Genomic DNA, 16,105 nt, shown 5'->3' with positions numbered 1-16,105 from the left:
TTGCCATTAATACGGATCGAAAAGCTTGATGTACAAAGGCTGGAGGGTAGTTGTTGTGCAAGCAGAATACTTTCTTGATGTATTGTAATTCTTGTTGAAAGTATTCTGGAAAGGCATCATACCAAATCAAGAAGATCCTGAAAAAGTCAGTCGGCATTGAAACAGTGTTCTCTGGCAACTCAACGCTTAAGGATTTGCTCAGAGCCAGTGGTAAATTGAATCCCTCCAACAACCAAAAACCTAAGGGATGTGTCTACCAAGTTGAGTGCTCCTGTGGAAGCTCGTATATAGGGGAAACAAAGAGACCCCTTGATGTTCGACTCAAAGACCATCAAGACAAGCCCGGCAATGAAGGAACATCTGCTGTGGCTGAACATCTTGCTATGGGAAGGAAAACAGGACATAAAGTCAACTTTGACAACACCAACATACTGACAATCAATAAGCACATAGATAAAACCAGGAGACTTCATGAAGCTATCCACATCAGAAGATATCAGCCTGACCTTAACAGAGATGAAGGTGTTCGTTTATCGCATGCATATGATAAACTTATTAACTTGTAATTATTCATATTCAAAAACAATTTCCAACTTTAAGCATAGTTAGTTATATGAACAATGTAATTTCTATTAATAAAAGACTTCAATACTAGCAATAGTTGTTTATTTAATCTTCAATTAATCTTTTTTAATTCATTTACTTTACTTCAATTATTTTACTTAATCAGCCTGTATGTTATTTTAAGAATTATATACCTCTTATTGTACCTATTAAAATTTAATGTAATGTATCAATAAACCATTTTCTCTTGTGTGTTCTTAATAATAAGCATTAATGTATATATAGTTTGCCCATCACTTCTTCTCATTATGTGCCTGAGGACGACGGGGGAAACACGTCGAAACGTTGCATAAAACTTTAACCAGTGATTGTTGTTCCATAAAGCTATGTCTATATATCGTACTCACAATTGCTAAATGCCATTCAAAGACTTTATATTTATATATGTTTGGGAAAATCATGCGAGGTTTAAGAGACACACGGAAGAGGCACACAATTATTGACAAACGAACTCGAGTGGTAGGCTAACTATATTCAAATCAGGTAAGAAAAACTATAACTTATCTCAAAACATACACAATATAAACATTAATGTCTCACTCAGTGTGGTGCAAGGTGTAATTAAAGATCCACTGCCCACATATCTCTACTACTATGGGACAATTGACACGTGAAGCATCATTTCGTCTGTTACCAATTTTGTCGTATTTGGTTGCCCATAATGTATACATTACGTGTTAAGAGACATGTGTGTTTGTTTGTAGGACGCGAGTAGATATCGACCTTCACCTTTATGTGCGTATATATACTTGTGTGTATTCATTCTTCAATAGGTGGTATCCATGAAAGATGGTTAAATCTATGTTCAAATCGTTGACTCTATGTCTTTTAATACATCTATTCATCGGTAGATACTATGCAGACGACAGTCAAGAAACCTGTGATAAAGAGAATTGTCAGGATGCCAAGCTCAGTGTAAATACAGACGAACGAGTTACCTCCCCTGATAATGATGAATATTGTGACGGTAAATTATATATATTTTTTTCATGACGCCTAGAACTATTATCAATGTCTCTCTTGTTTTTTAGTGATCCTTCCACATAAAAAGAATATTTAATCATAGTTCATTTCTCCTTGTTCTTTGAGACGTGAACTTTTCACATATATACATAATGAGTTATTATTTTCTTTTTTCCGACAAAATACGTCAACGTGTCACGTGTAGATCTTAACCTACCCATGCCAATGTCTTCAATATAACATTGCAGTGTAATTTCCATGGGTCATCAATAAAACAATATTTTTTTACCACTTCATATAGGTGATTTCATTATATCGCAGCGGGAAGCTTACAGTGCATTGGACAGAAATCGTTCATCCTATCTGCTGATACCTGGCTTTGTCATTCATTCCATTCGCCCTACCCCATCGACTTGTGTCATTTGATCTGGGATTTGCTAGATAGTTAGGTACATATCGGTTTCAACCTTGCTCTGTACCATCATTTTGTTTTTATGTATAGATGACTATACACCATCAGCAGACAGCGACAGAGTTGTGGAATTTACCGAGTTTAAACAGTTGTTAAATAAAGATAATGTACATGTAATAGACGTCAGAGAGCCAGAGGAACTGGTGGAGGATGGTGCTATTCCGAACACTATAAACATTCCTTGTAAGTAAGGTTATACTTAGAGCTTTTAATATTTGGAGAAATCGTTTGACATTGCGTCCTGTGAAATGCCCAACCTGTGTAGTAATTGTGTTTATCATTCTTGAGGTCTCGAGTGCCCTCGCACCATAGCGATCACCTCTTGCAACTCAACTCTCATGCTAGAGCTCTGAACTCGAAACTCATGACCACTTATATTATTCGCGACTATACGCAACAGTTAATCTCTATGGTTTGGAGGCATCTTAAGAAGTTAACCAAGCATCAAGATAACTACAAAGAATCTTATATCTGAGGGGGGAAGCGGGTGTATTTCAGGTTTAAAACTTTCTTTTCAGTAGGAGAAGTCGAGGCGGTATTTTCCAAATCACCAACAGAATTTGAAGAAAGATACCAATTCGACATCAGTCATCCCGATTCAGTAAATGTGATATTTAGTTGTCGATCTGGTTGTCGTAGTGAAGAAGCTTTAGAGACAGTTTTAAAATTAGGATTTAAAAAGTAAGTCTGAAAGATTAGTTTTCTTTTTCTTAAAAAAGCAGCCTAACTTAAGGATGCGTCGACTGTCGATGACCTGCGATATCAGCTTCGACTGGTATATAGCGGACGTTAATTTGCCATCTACATACCAACCATCAACCTGTCAATAGGGGTGAATCTATAACTATTATTGTGCAGTCCTAAAGTCAATTACATGTGCCTTAGTAATTTTAGGGTCATATATGGGCAAAGTAGATTATTCTGAATACTGACTTTTTCTGACAGTTTCATTTCATGTCCTCTTCATCAATTTTACCGACTTGTGTCGTATTCGAATGAAATATAATTGCTAATATTTGAATCAGTAGCGCATACATGATACGATACAAAATTAGCAAATTGGCAACTTATTGTGTATTTTTCCAGAGCCAGACATTTTGGAGGAGGATTTTTAGAATGGGAAGAAAGGATGGCAAATGAAAGTTAAAAGAGTATCTCCTTTTCAACATTTTAAAACTAATTCTTAATTTTTTTTCTCTACTTATTGAATGTCAAGAATTTCATACATGTAGGTACTTATTTATTTTGGTGTTCTTGATGTAAACTTGTGTTTTTTTATAAACGAAAGTACATTGTAAGTAGGCCTGTCGATCAGGGAAATATATACCCTCTTCGTTGTGACGTTAATCCGAATACTCCGTGCTTAAAAGGTATCTTATTCATGAATTAATATTAATATTAATATGTCAGAGCATTAGTCATATTACCACATTCGTGGCACCATAGTCATCTTAGTCATGCTACCACATCCGTGGCGAATATTGTGACGATACAATTTCATGTATTTCTGATAAGAAAGTTTATGGAATGAAATATTTTGTGTTCATTAGAAGCATTTTCTTTTGTGATATCTTTTTTCAATTACTTGTGATATTTTATAGTATGTTCAATAAAAACTAATGTTTAAGAACCTTTTTTACAAATCGTATACAAACTTTTCCGTATTACTAAGGCTGCGGGCACACGAACCGATACGCCGACTAGAATCTTGAGTAAAAATGTGATTATCGACACGGTGGAAATGACCGACTGAAAATTGTTGTCTCCTTGGTCGGTGAAATTCTTGAAAAGACAAAAATCTCCAATCAAGACCGTTTGCACCTTTAAGCAGTTAGTAACTTTAAATTGGCAAATATGATCAATGTACAATATAGGCCCCTCCTTTTTCTAGACCATAAAGTTAGGGGCCATAACAATAAATAATTATAGTGACGAAATTTTTTTTTAACCCCAAAAATAAAGCGTTGGCTTGTGTATGATACGTCTGATAAACAGATATTAAAACAAAATTTGATGCAAATTTGGTAGCCTTTAGTACAGAGTGTACTAAACAAATTAAGATTTTTCCGTGAAAACAGAAGAAATTTCATAATACTTCAAAGATCTATCTATATTAATTTTGTCATGAACAGCTCTCCATAAAACTTTAAATGACCTCGACCTTGATAATGACCTTGTTAGCAGGTCACACTAACACTGTCGAATAAAATCATGAATGGGTTTCGTTTGTTTAAATCCAATTTCGGTGAAATTTCGCCTTCTTTACACAAGATAGCCGTTAGAAATTTTGGAAATGGACAAAGAAATAGTGGTACTGCCGTTCATAATTCAATTCGAGTAACACAGAATGGTAGAATTTTGGAGAAAAGCACTTATAATTTCATAACCGGCAAATCGCTCTGTTCGTTTTCTCGAACATTCAGGCATACTGAAGAAATTGGTAGAAGTAACGGTAAGTGATTAATTTGCGTATTGTTTGATTCTGCTCTGGTAGATCCCAGGACGAAAAAGGACCTCAATTGGCTTCTTAAGCATATTGATTTAGACAGTCATTGGCGTTTTTATTACAATGTAGCCTACTCTTGTTAATACGGAAGTGCCGTAACATTAAAACTAAAAGGTTTACACAATTTTATATCTGAAATAGGGTTCCGAGTAGCATACACTGTAAAAATTAATTATAATCTAGATGTTCGCAAATGCTTACCTGAAATGGATTTGCTTAACCCAGCTAAATTTAAAAGAAATTTTAATGAGTGGCCAATCAGATGAAGAGAATGTTAAAAGTGGGCTAGTCTTAAGTGTTAATGCCAAATCATAAGCCCCCAATTTTTTAGTTATCTTAAAATGTTAAAAGGCACCGACTACATATCACGGCATGGTACCCAGACTATTCTAACTATCTTAATTTCAGTCCACATTCCCATCTTACATGTACCCACCTCAAGATGTCTTTGTACAGCTCATGATGGGTTTTGTTTGAGTTTTGAAGAATTTCGATCATTGATACAAAGTAAAGACATCCAAATTATTGATGTTCGTGAACCAGATGAAATAGAACAAGAAGGATCCATTCCCAATGCTGTCAATATACCACGTAAGTTGTTATTATTTAACCATGTAGCTCATTTGACTTATAGCCCACGAAGCACAGAACACTTTTAACACGTTAACCAATCTTTTTGCCAATTTGGCATAATGCTGAATCTGTACAAATTAATGTTTCTTTTGTACAAATTATTTAACACGAGTTACTTCCCTTGAGATGAGAAATATGTAATTAATAATAAAACAAATGTTTTAATCACGCAATACTAAGTCTTGCGATTTTTTTAAGATTACCCGTACAGGTGCCCCTCTTACGGAACTGTAATCTTTATTTGGATAGGCGTTTATGGATCTCCAACGTAAATTTTACGCCGATACATTGATTGGGTTATTCGTGAATTATGCTTTTTAACAAAAAACTCGATTATTGCCCTTGATTCAGTCCAATATATGAAAGGTTTTAAAGCATTGACTCTGATGAAAATAGCGGTTTATACTCTAAACATCTTGAAATATTTTCAGTGGGCACATTAAAAAAAGCACTAAAAATGGAAGATGACCTCTACATGCAGAAGTATAAGTTTCCGAAACCAGAAAAGTATGACGCAAACATAGTATTTGTTGGCTTGGGACCTATTAAAAGTAGCGCAGCACGAGCTATTGCCTACAATCATGGTTACAAGTAGTAAGTGCTACCCGAGGCTTTAATAATATACCTCTGGTGATATGGTGCAAAAAATATGCACTGTATGCTTTTTCTTGTATTATGTTTTATGTTCATCTTGAAGCATCTTTTATGTTTCAATTACATTGCTTAATGGCTATCCTAACTAATATGCATATATTTAGAAAGGAAATAAAAAGCATTCTCATGGTTTCTGCACAGTTATCAGAAATTTGTTAATCTATTTCTTGGTGATAAATGGTTCACAGTTTGTGATCTTTTTATGGATGTTGTGATCTTTCTATAAATGTTGTGAGTTTTGTCGATAACAAGGATGTCACATACTTTCCGGGGACGTTGTATTTCTTATATCTTTCCGTTAATAGCGCTAATACAATTATCAGCCTACTCATTTGTTAAGTGCTAAACAACTGACTAAAATTGCCCAATATGATACAAAATTGGATGTCGTTTACATGTTACCTTTCTTCATGTCGCTTTGTTATGTTAACCTTGCCTAATGTCGTTAGTTATGTTACCTTTCGTCATGTCGTTTGTTATGTTAACCTTGCCTAATGTCGTTAGTTATGTTACCTTTCTTCATGTCGCTTTGTTATGTTAACCTTGCCTAATGTCGTTAGTTATGTTACCTTTCGTCATGTCGTTTGTTATGTTAACCTTGCCTTATGTTTGTCATTTTACCTTTCTTCGTGTCGTTTATTTTGTTAACACACAAGTCGGTTGTTATGTTACCTCGCCTATGTATTTATGTCATTATTTCCTCTTAATATTTTCTTGCAATTTGTTGTGATTCTTCTTTTACCAGTGAAAGAATTATCATCTGCTCTGTCTCTGCCACCTGACAAGTTTCAAGCTCTGTATTCATTAGACATTAGTGAACCTGAAGACAACAGACTGGTTTTTAGCTGTCGTTCAGGAGTACGAAACAGTATGGCTTTAACAATAGCTTTAGAACTAGGCTTTATTAAGTAAGTTTACTACACGGCGATTAAGTTGTGAGACCTGATGCGGAGCTACCGTTTCGTGTTTGGAAAATCCCTTAAAAAGTTCTTACATTTCCAAATTGATATTAAGTGGGTGCTTTTCTTTAGATTTTAAAGCTTTTTAAAGGGCTTATTTTTAAGGGCTTCCTTAGATAGTTTACTAGGCTGCGCTTGCATATTTTCTAGTAATTGTATGCTATCTGGTTGTTATCTATTTTAAATTTCTATTGACATTGTCGCTTTATTGCACCCTCCATTAACGGCAACGTATGATTTTGAAAAACGCAGTATTAGATTCATATAGAAATGACGAGCTGGATTCGCTTGGATTTGAGCATATTTCAGATGGTACTTAATAATTTTCTGTCTTGTTTTGATGTATGCTTGTTTGCTACTACTATAATGGCTTTCCTTTATTCAATATATTGAATTAGATGTGTTTTTCTATTTTTTCTTGACTTACAAATGATGTATGAGAATTTAAGAGATTATATAGTCTTGTAATTACCAATGGAATTTCTCAGAATGAAAATCAAACGTTCGGTTCACATCTGTTGAACACTGATGTCATCGTTGAAAATGATGACAGATTACTTGCATTCTGATCTGAGAGCCAATCTGATTTCATAATACTTTCGATTGAGTTAATCAGTCTTGTTAGTTGCAGTCTGTAATCCGAATTAAACTACTCGATCGTCTTAACCCACCAAAAATGCATGTCAAATATAGTAAACAAGCTGTATTTTGAATTTTCAGCTCTCGTCATTATGGTGGTGGATACTCAGAATGGTCTGAAAGGATGAAGTCACAGACAGAATAAGCTTTTCTTTTGGAATTCCGTTACCAGGCAATCTGTTAAACAAGAGAAAATAAACAACGTAACTTAATTTATGGAATCTCGAGCATTTTTGTGCAAGGTCTTGAACTATTTGATTTTTATCATGCATTTGATCCAGAGTGCATTTACTAAGACCAATGGATGAAAGTATCTGAAACTAGATAGAATTTGCATAAAGATAAATTATAAAGTTTAAAATTGTTATTTGCTGTTGTAGAAAAAATATATGATGAGTGAATACTCGGATATTCGCAGCTGAATTAATTTGCGTCATATTTGAGTTTTTGAATCTCCAATATTTACTTGTTACATGTGTTTTCGATTTAGAATAAAATTAAGATCTGATAGATTTGTAGTCGATGCTTTCCTTTTTTTACTCCCAGAATTCAGTAACCCCCAATATCCAAAACAGAGGCAGTTCTGATCAAAACGTAATATTGTTGGTCACATGTAAGGATTTACATGATTTGTATAAGTATTTGATTATATTTTGAAATAGTTGTAGTCTCCCTTTAAATACGCCCAAAAATGATATTCACACAAATAAATTAGTACAGTTTTTGTAGATGGGTTTTCTTTCTTTAATGTGTCAAATTAAGCAAACTATTTGATTAATTGGTGTTTCTAATGAATTATCATGTATTCTTAATCATATCATTATGTTCTTATTGCATATAATTAAAATTTTTATCAAATCATAAATTTCCATGTATGTACAGTCCGGATAAATGAAAAAAGACATTTTGACCTTTCTTAATCGGTCACTCATTGGAATTCTGTTGGTAATTCTCTTCTAGTTTAGTTAATTAAGAATTAATTATGGACATGTGAGACAAACCGGTATTTTTCCAAGTCATCAAAACACCTCTACTTTCTATTCATATAATTATTACCATTTTTATTTTCATAAATGAAAATAAGGGGAACCCAACTTTAAGTATAAGAGATTAAGATTATTGATCTTGAATATTGTTCTCATTAATTATCTAATGTGAGCATTCAATGGCGCGATATTCTTTCCGCAGGCTGCATACAACTGCTTGTAAATCCGGACACTTTTTCTGATAAAAGTGAGTTGTAAGCTTTTTAGAAAATGTATAGACTTTTGACAAGACATAATCAAACTCCAAAAAGAACAAATTAATTTAACCCAAAAGTTGTATAAGTGTGTTAGATATAAATTCTATTGAAATTATTTTGTACATTCAAACAAGACTTAAGGTTCAATCTTTAATGAGGTATATCACTCATATTTTGTAATATTAATATTATTATTATTATGTAATGAGGCTAAGGCTTTGTTAGTCTGCTTAAACGCCCAACAACATTCTAGAGTGTCGAGGTCAATAGGTTAATAATGATTATCTAATTATTATATTAGATTATATCTAATGATACAATAATGAGCCATTAATTAATCAAAGTGGTATGAAAATAGTTTGTACCCAGTGCGTGTCGACTATTATTAAATACGGAAGAGGAATTACTATAAGAATAACGAAATTAGTATTTAAATATGATTATGTAATAATAACGATATATTATGATAATATTATTGACTTATAGGTTTAGTACCACGAATGTCCATTTTAAAGGGACAGATGCGCCATTTTTAGACAAATCGTACCTTTGTCTCAGAAATGGGTAATTTTTTAACTAAGCCAATCCATGTTTGTTCAGAATTATCCGCGTTTGAATGTTAACAGACGAGACACTGATATATATATATATATATATATATATATATAGAAAAGACATCTATAGAGAAAGGAAAAAAAATTTCTAGTTGGAAATATTTAAGGTTTTACGCGATTATCAGTGCCTTCTGTTGAATAGTAACTTGTTACCTTTCAACCACCCTAATCTCTATATACAATCTTCAGAAGAGCACTAAGACAACGAGACAAATTGGGCATCGCAAAATCGAGATTATGTATATCTGATTATCGCCAAGTGTGCGATGTAATGCCAACAGACGACAACCTAAACAATACGTAAAGCGGAAGTGATATGGTTTCCCTGACCTTGAAATTTTGTTCTAGATCCTCGTTTGATCTACATCTACATAAGGACATGAATATTGTCAAAACACAACAACAGAATCCATATAGCTGTCGGGAGAATGGAATATTGTGATTCACCCTTCCATTTTACTTTAATTAAATAAGGTTTCTTCTTTCAGAGATATAGAAGACAATAAACATATTATACATTGTTTTTGTTAGATACAACGAAAAAATCAATAATTGGCAGTTTTAGATTACTGTCTAAAGGATCATCAATACCCCCCTTATTAATTGATGCAAACAAAGGGTGCATTCCGAGACACTAAATGACGTCACCATATCCCAGCGTCGAAGAGGGAAAGAATGCGATTAGCTAGCGGTGTCATCAAACATACGAATGTTCAAGAGAAGATATTAAAAAAAAACGGAACGAAAGCTTGATCTAATTTTAATAGACTGAATTTCACCCCATATTGAAGGCCAATTTCAAGCTCGAATTAGACAATATTTGGATAAGCATCTTCGGGATAACATGACAATCTTCATAACTCAATATTTTATCTAATAATTGAATTCAATAGTCAGTCTATATGGTTAGTTCAACCTTTTACATTTTCAATGTGTGACATATATTTATTAAAAACATGTCGAACGGATTACAAATCACGTAAAATATTTTGTTTGACTAACAAAGTACTTAATAGCTCAAGGTTGTAAGAAGATTATTGGGTAGGACAAAAAACATGAACACCCCACGCTCAAGCCGTTTACGACAATTTAAAGGTATATTACCTCTTAGAGTGGCCAATAAATTGAAAACATGGCCAGAATGAGTCTTTGTTCAGCGGTGGACTTACCTGGTGTCAACACTATACGACAGACTCTCACTATAATCTAATAAATCCATAAAACTAAGTAATAATCCATTGAAATTTAAGTAATTATTGAAAACAGCTTCTAAAATCTTAGTAAGTAATTATTGAAAAACGCTTTTAAGCGTGTTTCAGTAATTAGTTCGTTTTATTGATTTATTGTCTTATATAGAGATTCTATTCTTTAGTAATGGTACCTGGTAAGTCCAACTGATGAATATATATGCTTGCTGACCAATTTGAATCTTTGAATTTTATTTCAGCTGAAAAAACTATATTTTTGATGTACTCATTGATGTCTACTTTGCCAGATGAAAGCCCAGCTATGATTCAAGCTTCATCTTTGAATATAAAATATCTTAAAATATCAAGACATCTTTACCTGTGGCACACAAGGCTTGGGTATATTTGGTATATCATTGCGAATGGCGTTTTCTCCACTCCAGCCTCTCTAATCTACATCATAAGAAATTCCCAAGGGGTGAGGCATCCGAAGATACCATTTCGACCTAGGTCCTATACCAAACTTTAGCCCTAATCCGAAAATGAGCAGGCGTCTTCACTCCCAGTCTCAGGAGCGCCACATGAGGGAAGATAGTAAGTAAAACTAGACCTGTGATCCGATATATTATGTAAAAAATGATTGGCTATAGCAGCAATCGACTGCCTGGTCATATTTTTTCAGATTGCCAGTTTTTTAACTAGTTGAATTGGCCATCAAACAAATCAGATGAATAAAGCTGCTAAAACGGATTTAAAAATCTGAAAATGTATTTTCGTTATAATATATGAACATATACACAACAGGCATTATATAGAAGTGGATTTTGTTATTAATTTATTTATTCCCAAATAATCAATTCACAATTTAAATTTAATTAATTTTTTAATTATGCATATCATGTTCAACATGAGAGGTCTAAGTCATTTTGAATTCAAGACAGGGTCTGTGATAGAAAACCTGCTCTCTACAGCAGCAAAGCTGTTTGTATGGCTAGATATTCCCGAGAAAGTTCAGCAAGATGAGGTCATGAAGTTTCAAAGGGTTTTTCATCATCTGCCAGTGCATGTATCAAAATACTCGCGAACATCACTTTATACATCATCACAAGGTTTTGGACCTACAACAGACATTTCTGCTAACACATCTATTTTGACAAATTTAGATGACGATCTTGGCTCATCTGGTACTGAAGCTGACTGACTAATTTCCAAATCTATTTTTAAAAATAAATATTCATAATTATGTTTCTTCTGCAAAAAAACAAAGTATGGATTACACTTGGATAAAATTGATACGTTAATGTTGCTCATGCAGAAATAGCTAATCTTTTTAAATTTTTTAAAAATAAGCTCGCTTTATAGTTATTTAAGATCTTTGTTTGTCCTTTGAAACATGTATAATTTCTAATGAATTATTTTCAGCACTAATAATTTGGATGAGTGATTCAAAGTTTATGAGAACAGCAAAAAGAGCTTTCAGTTATTCATCTTTTCATCTGTATGTATAAATAGAACATTTTGTAATGAGTTGGCAAAAAATCGGCAGCGATTTCACTTGCACGTATGGCAAGTTCTGGCTGAAGAGAAATCGATCGAAGAGACAGGTAATGGCAGAGGCTCAAAGGTCTAAGTAAAGCGAAACAACATGTGTCTTTATATAAAAATGACACGAAAGAATGTTGGCTTATGTTTCTCTGTTGAAAAGCAAATTTTACGATTTTAATGAATTTTTTTACAAGATGAAAACATGACAAGGAAAGCCCGAGCATGCAAGGTAGATTTTGCCAACCACGTTTGCGAGAAAAATTTCCACATGTTTAAAAGAAAAATATGATATTCGTATACTGGAAAATAAGGACTTTAAGGAAGCAATAATGTAAAGCCAATCTGTGCCATTATTATTTTTCAGATTCAGATAAATGAACAAGAAACTACCCACAACCACCTCCCTCAAAAATCCTACCATTAGATATCATTAGATTAAAATTCTGAAGTTCCGCCAAATGCCTCTACAGTTGGGGGACTCAAACCCTCTGAAATATAATCTGCTCCAGATAAATCAATTAAAATCTATGAGATGTAGAAAAAAAATTAAAATAAATAAGACAAAATGGTACATTTACATGAGTAAAAATTGTGATATAGAAAGATGGTTATTGTGTTATTATTCGAATCTTTTGATGTCTGTAGGTGTAAAAAAATCGATGTAACAAAATACGTTTACGTTTTACGTGTAAAGATTTATGAAGATTTCATTTTGGCTCTTGGCGAAAATTAAGACCATACAGTCTTAGATGATATGTATATATAGCTTTAAATGTGCTGATACATGTTGATCGTATGTAAGATATAGGAGACACACCACCATTTTTTTCATCATTTCATGAATTAAAGAAACTTTCCAATTATGGTGCATTGGTCATGGAATGTCTTTGGGTCCCTAAATTGTATATCACTACTTAAGAATAAAAATAGTGCCGAAATTCAAAATTTTCCGGTTAGCATGGTATAATGTACCACCGTCCACGAATCTCTTACAAACGTGTATACGGAAAAGGTCGTCCAATTATTTCTTGTCTATTGTCTACAGCTCTTATTCATCTAAGTATCGGTTTAAGTTTATCTCGTTTCCGTTTCCTTATCAATTTATTATCGTTACTTCGAGGGCGTTAGGAACACCCCCCCCCCCCCGCCCCCCCTCCTTCCCCTGGTGTAGTGTTGATATTATGATTTCATAGGTCATAAACACATGCGTCTTACAACGTCTATATCCGTTTAAAAGATGTGGTCATTTCAAGTAAAATCTCATCAACGGACAGTGTTAAAATAATCGATATAATTAAATGAAAACGAAATACACTGTCTCGCACGACTTGAAAAACATCAATTGTCAATTTATTGATCGTAAATCCCAATAAACTCAATCCCGTTACTTCCTCTTAGTTAAAATGATACTTTATCAACTACCGAAAAAGCGTTTTGACATTACTAAATATTATTAACGTTGTATTCGTGCACGAGAACTTCAACCCCGTGTTTGATTTCAGCCTTTCTACATGTGGTCGACTTCACTCTTCGGCTTGAAATCGTAATCTGATCACGTGAAGTAAACACAGTACACCATCGTTGAAGCAGTGAAGCGGTTAATCTGCCCTAGTTTTCGTCGTAGTCGCCTGCGGTGATAATACGCCGATACGGATAAGATTCGGCCAAACTGCGGTGCTATTTTGTTTTAGTTTATGTATGTAACAGTGTTATTACCTTACGCTTGGATATTATGACCGCTGTGTATACCTATGACATTATTACTCTCAATGGATAAAAAATACTTTCTCAAACAAGTTCTAGTTCCCGGTAACTTAACAATCGGTAAATTAAGGGGCCAGGGAGAAGTTTTGCCCTATGAGGACATATTTTAACGATGTATGTCCAGTCGACTGCAGACAAAATGGCGGCTTCAGAGGTAAGAATATGGCGTGTTGATGTTTTAATATATGTGTATAACGTAAACTGGTCACGTACTAGAATCAGCCATGACTTTATAGCCAAATTTACTGTACACTGTGATGACCCACTTTCTCCATGCTTAAATTAGACCCCATTCTCACCGTTTTCCAGAAATGAGATCTGTATCGTTTTATAACTCATTATTCTAGAACACATGTGTTGTATCGTTAAGTAGGTTTATATATATCTATATAAAAATATTCACTACAAACTACTATAGACAGCGAGTATATATTTTCAATCCATGAAATGAGACGTTAACCCTAAGGAGCGAAAACAATACAGGTAAGATATTTTTAAAGCTTTTTTCGGTCTTGCGTGACTAACTATATTGGTCATCTTCGTAAAAAGGCTTGGTCTACAGATGTGTTCTTCTGAAAGATGCTACTATGGAAAAAACCCCCTATACAGTGTGGGAAAATCTGAGGTGAACATTATAGAAGTTTACAGGAAGTGACACCGATGTATCTTGCTAATAAGGTCTATTAATATTTCATTATTAGAATAAACAGGTACTGTACCATGTAAATTTCACGTAGATAGGGCCTATATTATCTTAGACTTTAAGCCTAAGTACTTCTTTAAGAAAAAGGCACATGTCAGAGATATGGGTAGTTCAAAGTGTTCTAAATTATACCATACGAGTTGTAAATATTGTAGAGTACAAATAGATCAAACGTTTTTTTTTTGTCCATTTCGTTAGTCTGTGCATTTTTTTTATACTCATCCTAGAAATCCAACATCCGAATTCAGTTTATATAGTGTTTTCAACTCCGCAAACGTCAAATGGTTCTATTGTTTTTCGTCTATTTCGATAGTGGTAGGTCATCTTTCCCTGAAGCGTAAGTTTTTGAACCTATATACATTATACATGCACGCATTTAAAAAGTCCACACGTTACTACATCGAATTCAATACTCAAAAGGATAGTTTGTACGTCTGGTAAAGGTAGTATAGTTCAAATAGTTCAAACGTACCATTTCGTTAGTTTTAAGTCATCTTTCCTTGAAACATCAAAAGGATAGTTTGTACTAAGTAAAGTTCAAATAGTTCAAACGTACCATTTCGTTAGTTTTAAGTCATCTTTCCTTGAAACATCAAAAGGATAGTTTGTACTAAGTAAAGTTCAAATAGTTCAAACGTACCATTTCGTTAGTGATGATTCATCTTTCCTTGATGCACAACTATTTGAACCTATATACATGCTCACATTTCAATGTTCAAAAGGATAGTTTGTACGTAGTAAAGTTTAAATAGTTCAAACTTACCATTTCGTTAGTGATGAGTCATCTTTCCTTGAAGCACAACTATTTGAACCTATATACATGCTCACAAGTCTACCGAATTCAATGTTCAAAAGGATAGTTTGTACGTGTGGTAAACATCATAAGGTTAAAATAGTTCAAACGTACCATTTCGTTAGTGATGGGTCATTTTTCCCTGAGGAATATCTTTTTGAACCTATATACATGCACACATTTAAAAGTATACATGTTCCAAAGTACCTTCACCGTTTTCATTTAAAGGTTGGTCATCTCTCCTTTGAGTAAAACTAAAATATTTCTCATCCGCGTGTGGCAGCCTTTACCAAAAAAAAACCTGAGGTTTATTTCCTTAATTGCTGTTTAGAGCAAAAAAAAAAAAAAAATATATTGATACAAATGAGTGAATTGATTGCATCCCACTTACGTATCTATTAAGTACAGAATTTTGTATGTTTTTGCAGTTTGTTGGATACACCACATTAAAATATTCGCATATAATTATCATTCTATTACATTTATCCTTTATTATGTAAAATGACGTGGAGTTTTTCAAGAACAAGGGAAATAACTCATGCTAAATATTTTTCTGATTTTCAATGGGGTTCATCCTTGGATGATTTCAAACACTCCTAGTTTCGTCAAAATCCGTCAGGAATTGTGCCTGCTAGAGTATACGAGCAATTGTGGACGGACTGACATGTGTGACACGTATACGCTCAACATTTCGTGTAGGCGTATATAGAAAAGCATCAAAACTAACTAATTTTTTCACAATTAGACGGAAATTGTTACACAATATAATAGATTTAATTCTCTCTGTTTTGATTATTCAAACAATG

General features: G+C 33.6%; 2 protein-coding genes across 2 annotated transcripts; both read left to right on the top strand.

Annotated features, from left to right (window-relative positions):
* Positions 1-2,118: 2,118 nt before the first annotated feature.
* On the top strand, positions 2,119-3,206 carry LOTGIDRAFT_129390 (hypothetical protein; the record flags this gene model as incomplete). The annotated part of the gene is made up of 3 exons (XM_009064720.1): positions 2,119-2,242; positions 2,578-2,740; positions 3,146-3,206. Coding segments are annotated over 3 exons (348 nt in total), but the record flags the coding sequence as incomplete, so codon positions are not given.
* Positions 3,207-5,038: 1,832 nt separating this feature from the next.
* On the top strand, positions 5,039-7,574 carry LOTGIDRAFT_79406 (hypothetical protein; the record flags this gene model as incomplete). The annotated part of the gene is made up of 3 exons (XM_009064611.1): positions 5,039-5,156; positions 6,598-6,760; positions 7,532-7,574. Coding segments are annotated over 3 exons (324 nt in total), but the record flags the coding sequence as incomplete, so codon positions are not given.
* Positions 7,575-16,105: the final 8,531 nt, after the last annotated feature.

Source organism: Lottia gigantea (genome assembly GCF_000327385.1).
Source record: "Lottia gigantea unplaced genomic scaffold LOTGIsca_64, whole genome shotgun sequence".
Lineage (NCBI taxonomy): Eukaryota > Metazoa > Mollusca > Gastropoda > Lottiidae > Lottia > Lottia gigantea.
Note: the sequence above shows the minus strand (reverse complement) of the source record. Positions and strands in the feature narration are given on the sequence as shown.